The following is a 13153-nucleotide window of genomic DNA, read 5'->3' as shown; positions in this document are numbered from 1 at the left end:
AGCAGAGACCCTACATTAGCTGTGTGCCACCTCTTCACTGAGGTGATCTTCCCCAGTGAAACAGGCTTTAGGACTAGATTGTGCCAGTAAGCAATGCAGTGTAATGCAACCGTACCACACAGGAGGAGCCAGTCCTTAGTCCTTATCTAGCTGGGGCATTCGATTCCCAGTACCGCCCCATCCTGGCCATCAAGCAGCAACTTTGTGGCTGTCTTACATGTCCAAGCAAACATGGCCCAGAGTCTCTGCTCTTCTACTTTCTAACACACTACCCATCTTTCCCTCAGTTTTGAGTATCTTCATGGTGTAGCATGTGGCTCTTATTTATTTATATGCAGCGGCGAAAGTAACTTAAAGGACTTACCGGTATGCAGGACCAGGGTCTTGAGCTGGGGGGGTGGGATTTAGAGGGCTTAACCAGAAGGGGCAGGGCTTCAGGCCGAAGGGGCGGAGCCTTTAAATCCCCAGGCCTTTAAATCGCCACCACTACCCCGGGGTCCCGGCAGTGATTTAAAGGGCCTGGGGCTCTGGCTGTGATAGTGGCGGCCAGGAGCCCCAGGCTCTTTAAATCACCACCGGAACCTCATGGTAGCAGTAGCTATAGTGGCAGACGGGAGCCCTGAGGCTCTGACGGAGATTTAAAGGGCCATGGGCTCCGGCTGGGGGCTCAGGGCCCTTTTAAATTGCTGGCCTGGGGAAGCTGCCCTCTGCCAGTACCGTACCAGCTTACTTTCACCTCTGATTATACAACATATGTAACAGCAGCAGATTGTTCATCTTTCTTGTCCTATGCCACATTATTCTCAAGACTCCAGTTAAGTAAACACTTCAAAAGGTATACATTATTAGTTTGTGCACTTGTGTTCAGAGAAACAATTAAGTAGGAAGGTAGAGGAGTCATCCCTCTTTCGGGTCTTGACAGAAGTTCTTTCAGCATATACATCCTTTCACCATCTGCACTACGCTAGAGCATGGTTCCTTTTTTCTCTCAAGATTCTCTTTAGCAATTGTATATTGGGGTTTAAGAATGACTGTCACAGATACGTTGCAGAGTAAAATGTGACATCAAATCTAAAGACAAGACTTGTAAACTATTTTTCAGTCAAGATGTTTAATAACAGAAAACTAAGCTTCAGTGAAATAACTTTCTTTTCCACCATTTTACTACTTGTCTTATAATTTCACCTACAATGTTATCATTTTATATGTAGCTTAAAACTGGATCTTAAATTAGGATTAAATTATGTACTGCAAAACAAAAGGTGTGTACGGAAGGGATTTTTCCTCTGTTGAACCAAAAATAAGCTCTAAATAACATTAAATTGTTTTCCCTATTTTCTTTTCAACAAAGCTCTAAATGCTGTCTACTCCTTTGGCACACTAAATAATTGTTGAAAATATTGTTATCAGCATGAATTTATGAGCACATATTTCTCTCAACTATGTTTCTATTCACCACATCCTATGCAGTTCAGAAAGCTGCAGCCTGAACTGAGAATAACTAAATCACTTTTATTTGTTATCACATCTATTGTCATTTAATTAGACCACATCACTTTGCTATTCACAATCCTCCTGTAGCCCAAATATATTAGTCTGACTGCCTTTGCAGTTAAGAGAACAACAGTAATGTAGGATAGTGTTTTCCGTATCCAAACCCCCTAGTTTATTTCCTTTGTCTAGCTTCAAAAGTGAGAGAAAAGCTGAAATAAGCAATTGCTGTGTAATGAAGAATCAGTGCTGTAGCTCTTTGACCTTTTGCAGTTAATAAAGAACAGTAGTTTCAAATGAATGATTTTGGTTCAGGCTGCATGCGGTTTCAGAGAATCAAAATTGAGAATTGTGAAACTCTTTTAGTTCATGTAGTTTTTCAGCTGGAAAAATTTCCCATGAATTACATTAAGTGAATCTTACAGGTTCTCCATCTGAACAATACCTTTGGTAGTACTGTTCCTCACTTAATACTACACTTTTTCTCTTATTCTTTTTAAATAAATGTGACGGTGCTGTACAATTGGCATAATTGAGTCACATTGCAACCCATTTTTATTATTAAGGTGATTCAGGGTTAACAACTCTGAACATACTCAGTAGAGTAACAATGTAAAAACACATTAGTCACAAAGAAATAATTAGCAAACTTAGTTAACATAAGATTGTTCTAAATCAGTTGTCTAAAATCACTTGTCTAATTTGTGACCTGAAAGTCATATGGCAACATAGAGTAGCCAGTACATCTCTTTTTTATTGAATGTGCTAGAGGTTAAAGTCGTCGTTGAAGATGCCCACAATACTATATAAAATTCAAATTTAAATAATTGTTGTGCTCTAGAAATTAAAGAATTAAGGCCAAACATTATATTAATAGTTAGGAAATCTCCTCATCAAGATACAAATGCCACGCAGTGACAAAATTCCTCCTCTGCCTTAGTGGGTCCTGCACTTTTTGGCGGATTTGCTCACCTCAGAGGTTCATGGCAGCCCTCAGTTTGGCTGCTTCTGCTAGAGGCTCAAACCTGCCATTCACTCAGCAAACCTCATCACTGACCAGCATGGGGGAAATGGAGAACAATCCCCGCAATCTCTGTGTCCCACCTAGTGGGTCGGGGACAGGCCAGATCCCTTTTCCAAATCAGACCTTCCCTTCTGGTGTTTGTCACAGACCAGGTCAACTCCTCCTGTGTCCAATCAGGAATTGGGGGGATGAGGGGAACTCAGGCCCACCCTCTACACTGGGTTTCAGCCCAAGGCCCTGTGGATAGCAGCTGTCTACAATGTCCCATGTGTCAGCTGTGTGACAGCTATAACTCACTGGGCTACTTCCCCATCGCCTTCCCCCAGCACCTTCTTTATCCTCACTGCAGGATCTTCCTCCTGAAGCCTGATCACACTTGTACTCTTCAGTCCTCCAGCAGCATTCCCTCCCCCACTAACTGATGGTAGGTCCTTTTTAAACCAGGTGTCCTGATTAGCCTGCCTGCCATAATTGAATCTAGTAAGTTCTTAATTGGCTTCAGGAGTCTTAATTGACGTGCCTGTCTTAATTGGTTCTAGCAGGTTCCTGATTGCTCTAGGGCAGCCCCTGCTCTGGTCACTCAGGGAACAGAAAACTATTCATCCAGTGGCCAGTATATTTGCCTTCGACCAGACTCCTGTACCCCACTAGTCTGGGTCTGTCACACATGCATATAAACAAACTGTCCTAAAAATGAGATTAACAACAAATTCTTTAAAATGATTATCTGATAAATAAGAGACAATCAGCAATGTTAAATGTTACATTAAACAAATATTTTGAATGTATGTACATCTACTGAGAACATACTGCAAACTACTACTGTGATACATCGCATTAATCATCACTAAACTCAGTTCAAGTGCAAAGGAAGTCACATTTATTTCTTTGGTAAAGTAGTAAAATCAAAACCCAATAAACTTATGGTCAAAGTTTCCTGCAGAATAACTTTTATTGATCTTTTGTGTTACCGTTCTGCCAGCAGCTAATGGAACTACTTTTTCACCTTGATTTTCAATATAGGTTTCACTGTATTCACAACTAACTCATCCTCAAACCATGTGGAGGATCTTACACAGATATTATTTCTGTAAACCTCCTCCACTCCTTGCCAATCTTCTGGTTGAATTTAGGATTCCATTGACTTGAATAGGTACAGAATCAAACCCTTTTGTTTGCAGTGTTGTTGTAGCCGTGTTGTTCTCAAGATATTAGAGAGACAAGGGGGGTGAAGTAATATATTTTACTCGACCAACTTCTGCTGGTGAAAGAGACAAGCTTTCAAGCTACACAGAGCTGTTATTCTTGTCTCTCTAATCAACCCATTTATAATTTGCCACTATATCTAACTGAAACTTATTTCTCAGTGTGAGAAATTAAACTGGTAACTAGCAGTTGTTCTCTGGGATGATAAATGCTAGGAACATAGTAATTACCATACTAGAACAGACCATTGGTCCATCTAGTCTGGTATGTAATAGTGGCCAATACTAGATACTTCAGAAGGATGTGTAGGAAACCCCTAATGGAATAACCTGCCCAGAAAGGAATTTGCTTTCTAACATGTGTTAATAATAATTGGCTACTTAATCCCTGAGCATGAGGGTTTATGTCCCTTGTATCATTTTATCATGTTTAATGTAACTCGGATTATCTACATAAATGTCTCATCATTTTTTGAATGCCATTGAGCTCTTGGTTCAATCATATCATTTAGTAATGACTTCCACAGGTTTGAGTTGTGGAAAATATTTGTCACGTTTGGATGTGGTGCCTTTGTTTCACTGGCTACTCCATTTTTAATTCTATTATGAGAAAAGGTTAATGGCCTTCTCCATGAAATTCATTATTGTATAGATCTCTACCATACCCATAACTTTTCATCTTCTCACTGAACAGACCTAATGTTTCCAATCTTTCCTTATATGGAAGTTTTCCATGCTTCTCATCATATATGTTGCCTATCTCTGGAACCTTTCTATTTGATATATTGTTTTCAGATGGGGTGAGCAAAGCAGAACACTCAAGGTGAAGTCTTAACAAATAATATAATGGTATTATAATATTCTCAGTGGTATTTTCTAACCTGTTATATGTTATAACCTTTTTTTATTTTACCTCCATGGCACACTTAGCAGAGCTTTCCGCTAAGTTATCCACAGTGATCCAGGCCTTTTTTCAGAGTGGTTACAGTTACTTTAGAACTCAGTAATGTGTATCAGTAATTAAAATTATTCCTTCAAATGTGTATTGGTCAACACTGATATCATGCTATCCATTTTTCTAGCTTCGTTATGTCTCTGGACTTTACAATATACTTGTCTAATTTTACCTATCCTAATAATATGGTGCCATCTGCAAATTTTGCCACTCACTGTTCATCCTATTTAAACATACATTGGATTTTAAATACCATTGCCTCTGCACTGGAGACTTATATGATCAATTTTACTGCTCTTTGAAGTCAATGAGAGATTACACTGAAGTCCTATCTGCCCATCTCTGGGATCTGCCCAAGTGGAAATAAATATCACAGGTCATTTTACAAAAAACTGTAGAGGACTGAATAGATGGTTCCAGTCAAAATATTTCATATCCATACAGTTAGTCCTGATGCTTACAGCTGTTTATGACTGGAAGGACAGATTTTATGGAACTGCAATTAAAGAAATAAACAATGTTTACACAAGCTGGCTACATTGTACTGTGATAGCAGTGTTAAACTCATTAATTACAATGTGCATTGAGGCCAAAAAGCAGTACCAAATTTGCTTTTTCTTTTTTTTCCCCCAGATCTAGGAGGAAGTGCTGAATCTCTCAGGTTTACAAGCCAGTGATTCACTTTTTTAACTTGTGATTGTTCCTGGCTTTCTTTTTCTAAATCTCAAGCATACAGTTTTTTAATTCATAAATAGAATTTTAAATTCTGCTCTGTAATCCTGTGGAGTGAATCCTGGCCTCACTGGGAAAAGTACCAGTGATTTTAGAAGGACCAGGGTTTTCCCCGAGGTATCTCATGAATTAAGCAGTCTGATGCTCCTTCATAGTGTTACCTATTGTGGATTTTATATCAAAGGATCTTTGTGTATAACATGCATCATTGTGGAAGACACACTGGAGTCATTTCTCTTCAACAGCAGAAACTTGGATGGGCCTTTATGTTCTACTGATACTGACATCACCAGTATTTTCTAACAGTAAGAATACCATGAACAGCAAAAGGTCAGGCCTACCACAATTGGTTGAAGTGTATCTTTTTTTAAAAAAATACTAGTATTGACACACTGTTCCATCAAAGGAAACTGACTATATTTTCATGGTATCTACAGTAAAAAAAAAAACTACAAACAAATCTCTCAAAGACTGTATTGGCCTTTACAGTAAGGCTACTTCATACTGCTCCGGCAGTGTATCGGGATTCAATAACCCCTTCACACTGCCATAGCAGTGAATAGTAGCCTTAGTGTAAATGAGAATCCGATACTATGTTGTCATAAATATAAAGGGAAGGGTAAATACCTTTAAATCCCTCCTGGCCAGAGGAAAAACCCTTTCACCTGTAAAGGGTTAAGAAGCTAGGATAACCTCGCTGGCACCTGACCAAAATGACCAATGAGGAGACAAGATACTTTCAAAGCTGGAGGGGGGAGAAACAAAGGCTCTCTCTGTCTGTGTGATGCTTTTGCCAGGAACAGAAAAGGAATGGAGTCTTAGAACTTAGTAAGTAATCTAGCTAGATATGCGTTAGATTCTGTTTTGTTTAAATGGCTGATAAAATAAGCTGTGCTGAATGGAATGTATACTTCTGTTTTTGTGTCTTTTTGTAACTTAAGGTTTTGTCTAGAGGGATTCTCTATGTTTTGAATCTGATTACCCTGTAAGGTATTTACCATCCTGATTTTACAGAGGTGATTCTTTTACTTTTTTTCTTCTATTAAAATTCTTCTTTTAAGAACCTGATTGCTTTTTCATTGTTCTTGAGATCCAAGGGTTTGGGTCTGTGTTCACCTATGCAAATTGGTGAGGATTTTTATCAAGCCTTCCCCAGGAAAGGGGGTGTAGGGTTTGGGAGGATTTAGGGGGGGAAGACGTTTCCAAGCGGGCTCTTTCCCTGTTATATATATTTGTTAGACGCTTGGTGGTGGCAGCAATAAAGTCCAAGGGCAAAAGGTAAAATGGTTTGTCCCTTGGGGAAGTTTTAACCTAAGCTGGTAAAAATAAGCTTAGGGGGTTTTCATGCAGGTCCCCACATCTGTACCCTAGAGTTCAGAGTGGGGAAGGAACCTTGACATATGTGAATAGTCTGTTTCATCAGAGAGAGATTTCCCACAAAGTATACTCCATCACTCCTCTGAAGTCATGAGTAAAGAGAAGATTTCATAGAAAGTATGAGCATCACCATAAAAACCCGAGAATTTGCCATGAGATATTGTTCACAACTATGACCTACTCCTTCTCCCAGCAATGTCAATGGGAATTTTGTCATTGCCTTGAGTGGCATCAGGATAAAGCCCATAACCTAGAGTCACTTATAGTATAACCGTCTATTAATGTGGGTTTCCATTGTTATTAGTCCATGTAACTTGCACAATAAATGGTAAGTAATACTGCAAAAATGAATGCAGAGCTTCTTAGGTGCTGAAGGAATAAATAATTTCATGCACTAGTGAAAGCTACTCAGCTAGAACTATGGCTAAGGCAATTCCAGTAGTCTTGAATTAAGGATGGGTGAATGCAATGAAGTTTGGGATTACTGTGCACCTCTTTGTTTGCAGAGTTTAAAAAGGTTCACAAAATTAGCAAATAACCAAACTTTAGAGCAGTGAGAGCAAGACTACATTAGAGAGCAATTACAATGAACATTCCTAAAGGGAACATGAATGTGATAAAAGTCTGGGTCTAAATTTTGAATGCACGTTTGAAATACATTCACTAGTTTGGACATTAACATGGTCTGCTGGAGAGCTGAGAGTTTAGAAAAGATTAAATCTTAAGCTTTAATAATTGAAAATTGAAGTGATTAAGAATTTGTAGAAAGTGTTTTATTCATTATTCTTTTTCATGTGTAGTGTCCAGACCAATCATGTAAACAAGATGTATTGGCTTACCTGGAACAGATCAAGCTCTATTGTCACCAGCTCAAAATCTGCAGTCAAGTTAAAGCAGAAATTCAGAATCTCGGTGGAGAGTTCATCATGTCTGCTGTAAGTAAAAAGAGTCCAGAAGATACTTTCTGTGCTAGATACAACTATAGATTTTAAATTTTGGAGTGAATTTGTAGCATTTGTGAAATGTAGTCTCATAGTCCTGAGGTCCTTATTTTATTTCCCACTGGTTTATATCTTGTGTTGTCATTTATACCCAAGCAAAGTGAGTAAAAGATACTATCAAATCAGAAAGAAAACATTTTACACCCACGTTGTACAACTGTGTAATATCACAGATGATACAAGGCAGTGGAGAATCAGGCCTGGTGTCTTTAAAGATATCAATTGGCCTGATTCTTCATTCTGTTACACTGAAGTAACTAAGTTAACTTAAATAGAGAGACCCTGATCTAAAATTGGTTTAGAAAATCAGACCCATTTTGAGGTAATGTGTGTTCACTCAGTGCTGCATCTTTCTCATCCCATGGATATCTCTCTATATATTTTCACTTTTTGATTTGGGAGCTGTTGTTCCCAGCTCATAAGGAATTGGCTGGGGAGGTTCTAGTCAGGCTGTTGCAATGTGAGAGTAAGAGAGTAAAAAAACAAAACAAAACCCTGAGAACAAGGGAAGTTGGTGCTTAATTAGATTTCTGGATCTGCATTAGCCTGGGGACATCAGGTTAGGGTAGATAACTACAAATTAGCCATTGCTATGATTTTGAGCACCAATTAGTAGAATTTTCTGTCCTCTTGCAAGAGAGTAACTCACCTAGCAGAATAGTCTGACCCTGAGTATTCAAATTATTCCATCAGTGAAGAAACAACCTTTTTCATTGTGCTATTATTATTTGTGCTGAGGTAGTGCCTAAGAGCAGGAGGGATCTGTCATGGACCTGTGCGCAGTGCTGTACAAACACATAACAAAAGTGGTCCCTGCCCCAAAGAAATGATTAATCTGAGTAATACTTATTCCTTTCTGATATCTCCATGCTCACATATGCTTGAAGGTATATAAACAAATACATATTAGAACGTAACTACAAAGGTATACAACCAATAATTACTAGAATGCAACAATGATTTTCTCTGTGGTCTTCATGAAAGCACTGGTTAAATTTTCAGGGACTGAAGTATTTTGTTTTTTAAACCTGGACCTCTGAGCTGTTTTTATTTGTTTTATAATTTAACTAGAGGTTACATGAATTCTTGTCTGCTTAGACAAGCCTTAAATTGGATCAGTTTTTGTAGTTTATGTTGAGGGTCATATTGGATGAGAATTTGATGACCATATTTCAATCTTTGGAGACTGCAGAAATGTAATCCTGCATGTCGTGGTAGTTTTTTATTTGAAAGCAATGTTGGATTTTAATTAGGTTGTAAATTAATGAAACTGTGTTTTATTTTTCATTCTTTCTTTCTTTTTTAAAAAATGTTGCTTTAAGCCACATCACAATTAATACATAATTTGCAGTTCTGAATACTGCGGTCAGTGATGGATTTGTGACAATTTGCAAAGCAATACTGTCTTTGAAAGATAGAACTCTGCATTTTTGTTTAATTTTTCTGGTCTTGTCTCCTCTACCCATCATTTCACTGGGTGCTCTCATCGGGAAAGTTCCCCCACCCCCCACAGTTGTAATATAAATATCAAGTGATATTAAGTAATACTATATTTATTGGGTATCCTTCTATTGCCACTTGCTTTTCTTCCTCAACATTCTAAAATGCAAAATAAACAACAAAAATTATATTAAAAACAAACCCAACGTAACTCATGAATCCAAGAGAAAAAAACAGGTTCAATTCTGTTCCTGTTCATTTGAATGCAGCTGTATTACATCCCAGAAGCCCTGGTTCAGCAAAGCACTTAATTACATGCATAAATCTATCCCTAGCCAGTAAGGGCATGTGCCTACCTGCTTTGCTGCATCAGGGCGAGGGGCAGTGAAATCCTAGCTGCTATTCTACTAAAGGATTAAATCCCTGCAAATACTCATGAAGTATTTTGTTAAACGCAGATGTGTTTGGCTCTGTACAAAAAACAAAGAAAAGCAGCCCTGGCCCTGAGAAATTGACAATATAAAGTCCTGATCCAAAACTCACTGAAGTCAATGGAAAGACTTCCAGTCTCTTCAAGGGGCTTATGATCTGGTCGTAAGGGACTATATACTTATCAGTACTTAATGGTTATCGCTAGTCCTTACTGTTGTGAGAGTATAAAAGTACAAAATGCCCTGGCACAGCACAGGTGGTGTGTCAGCTTAAAACTTAATAATTTTTCCCATTGTCATTTCCTCCCCAATTATTATTGTTGGGGTAGAGAGAGCATTTGAAACAGGCTGTGCTCAACTATCATTTTCAAGTAAAAACGGAGCACCAAATCCACTTTGCTGTCTTATTTGAGTAGTTCCAATGTATGTGTAACTGGAGACTCTTTGGATCCAGTGTTTAAAAGTGACTGCAGGGACTCATTTCATCTTGAGGGGAATATGAGAACTTGAAATGCATCAGATGGGGAAGGCTCTAAAGCAAGCAGGGCTGTTAATAAATTGAGAGGGAGACAAAATCAATGACTGTTCAAAAATAACTGAGCTACTGCACTGGGGGGTTTTTTTAATAGTGGTTAAAAAAAATGTAAGCAAATCCTGCCTCTGCAAGTGGGCCTCCTGGTATTAGAATTGCTAGGGTTTTACTGTACAAGGTGAAGGCCAAAGATCTGGGTGGAGAAACATGCAAGGTGGAGCAGCCCCTCAGCAAAGTCCTTCTTCCTTCCAGTAATGGGAATGCCCAAGTTGCATTTGGGAGTATCATAGAGACAAACTGTGGGAGTGGGGACAGTAGTTCCACTACTATATGAATCCTCTGCCTCTATGCCCTGCAGTGAAAGCTATGAAGGGTGTGAAGGGCTACCTCAGCCTGTTGGTTGATGTACTCTCTGCAGCCATCTTCCCATTTCCAGCCCAACCACTTAGGCTAGTGGATTTGGCCCTTTTATCTAAAGGTCACTATAGTATCTGTGCACCTTCCACATAAAATCATCATCAGTGTCCAAATTCCTAGCAGACTTGATAGAAAGTCTGTCTGTTCTCCATTTTTGGGGTCAGACCTCTATTTGGAGTGGGGTTATTTATTTTGATTTTTTTTCCATCTGAGAACTAGCTAATCTAAGAATGAGAAGTGGAAAATGAGAAGTTTAAGAATGAGAAGTTTATGAAATGAGAAGTTTAAGAATGAGAAGTGGAAAAGAAGACATGGTCAGCAACACTCCATAATTTATCTAAGGACACCTCAGTTTACCTACCAGACTAACAGTTGGATTATATTAGTTTCTGGCAATACTATGTCTGAGGAGGTGCTGGTGAGCGTGGTGGAGTTCTGGCATCATTCCTTTCATATGTTAGAGTATCATCAATACTTGATTACTTACTTACTCAGGCATCTGAGAACACAGACAGATGTACATTACTCTCACTAGCACATCTTACAGCAGAACAAAAAAGAGCAAGTAAGTATTTTGAGGTGGTCTCTCCTATGCCGCGGGCTTCCCCTCCATATCCAACATTCCTGTGGCCATGTCTACACTACAAACTTTGGTTGATGCACATTACGTCAGCATAAAGCCACTACCAAATAGTATATCATTTGTGCATGTGTATACTTGGCTCCTTGCACTGGAGCTGTATATGCTCACCAGGAGTGCTTGTGTCGATGCACAGTGTTGTCCACCATGAGTAGGTATCTGAGTGTGCAACCCACCACCATCCAGTGTGCTGATTTTTGGGAAGTTTTTGGCAATGAATGGTGGGGCAGAAATGAGTGACTCGTGGGTGACTGGGAGCACGGGCTCAACTTTCCAGCATGCAACTGTCTCCATCCCATAATGTCTTCTATATCCCATCATGTTTGTGCCTTTTTTAGAAATCCCATGAACCCATATGGCACTCCTCACTGTTCACCCAGAAGCATGGAGCCTGCACTGCTCTACACTGTTGTCATACGCATTGCAATCAGAGGACGCGCAATCCTCTGGTATTTGGACAGCTGTAAGCAGAACCAAATCCATGTCAACCATGCTGATTTTTTGCACGACAGATTGCTGTGGGACACAGTGAGAACCAATTTAAAGTTGGTGGTGGCATTCACTGAGCAGCTTCAGATGGTGGAGCACCATTTCTGGGCCTGAGACATGAGCACTGACTTGTGGGATTGCATCATAATGCAGGTTTGGGATGATGAGCACTGTCTGTAGAATTTTTGGATGTGCAAGGCCACATTACCAGATCTGTGTGCCAACCTCATCCCAGCCCTCCAGTGCAAGCATAATGCCAACAGATCCCAGTTGTCGGTGGGCGGGATCGAACCTGGGACCTCTGGAGCTTAGTGTATGAGCCTCTACCACAGGAGCTAAAAGCCAGCAGGCTGTTAACTGTAGCGCAGACTGTAGAGCAGACTCATTTTAGCTCTCTTTTTAAGTGGTCTTGGTGCCACTAGATGGGACAGAACACCACACCCAGAAGGTGTGTGGGTTACACAAGGACATTAAAAAGAGAGCTGCACTTGCGACACCAGGTAGCTATTAGTCAGTGGGAAATCATTCTGGCATTGGAAAATCTGTTCTGGGGGTGTTATCATGCAAGTGTGCAGCGCCATTAATGGTCTCATGCTGTGCAGGGCTATGACTCTGTGGAGGAGAGAGTGGATTGATTTGCAGCAGCGAGGTTCCTGAACTGCAGTGGAGTGATAGATGGCACCAGATCACCTTTCCACAGAGTACAGCAACAGAAAGGGCTATTTTCTATGGTTATGCAAGCATTAGGGGATCACTGGGGATGCCTCACCAACATCATTGTTGGCTGTTAGGGAAGGTGCACGATGCTTGCATCTCTAAGAACACAGGACTGTCCAGAAAGCTACAAGCAGGAACTTTCTTTCCTGACCTGTAGTTTGTCATTGGGGATGTTGAAATGCCAATAGTGACCTCTGGAGGACCCAGCCTGCCTCTGGCTCATGAAGTCACACACTGGCCACCTCAACAGCACCAAGGAAAGATTAGCTACCAGGTGCAGAATGACAGTTGGATATGTGTTTGGCAGATTGAAGGAATGCTGGCATTGTTTACTCACAGGATAGGATCTCTGTGAAAAAATATCCCAATGGTTATGGCTGTCTGCTGTGTCCAGCATAATATCTGAAAAGCAAAAGGGGAAAAGTTGCTGCTGGGGTGAGCAGCTGTCTGCTGCGTTTGAACAGCCAAACACAAAGGCTATTAGAAAAGCTCCCCTAAAGTTTTAAACAATACATGCTCATTGGCATTTCTGCTTGGGATTGCTCATGCATGGTGCCACTCTCAGCACCAGTCATGGTAAATATGGCCCACCAGGGTGAGAGAAATTGTTTGGTACTGAATACTGGCACCATTTTCCACAGGCGATGGTGATCTCTCACTCCTGAGGGTAACAATCGCAGAGAGAGCACAGCTGCTTCCCGA

At 40.1% G+C, this 13153-nt stretch overlaps 1 protein-coding gene across 1 annotated transcript in view; it reads left to right on the top strand.

Moving 5' to 3' along the window:
* Nucleotides 1-13153, top strand: part of CTNNA3 (catenin alpha 3) — a 917365-nt gene that overhangs the window by 891415 nt on the left and 12797 nt on the right. The window contains exon 16 of the mRNA XM_073353443.1: nt 7585-7719. Within this exon, the coding sequence (XP_073209544.1) occupies nt 7585-7719 (135 nt within the window). The remainder of the gene's footprint in view (nt 1-7584; nt 7720-13153) is intronic.

This window comes from Lepidochelys kempii, chromosome 7 (genome assembly GCF_965140285.1).
Source record: "Lepidochelys kempii isolate rLepKem1 chromosome 7, rLepKem1.hap1, whole genome shotgun sequence".
In the NCBI taxonomy this organism is placed as follows: domain Eukaryota; kingdom Metazoa; phylum Chordata; order Testudines; family Cheloniidae; genus Lepidochelys; species Lepidochelys kempii.
Note: the sequence above shows the minus strand (reverse complement) of the source record. Positions and strands in the feature narration are given on the sequence as shown.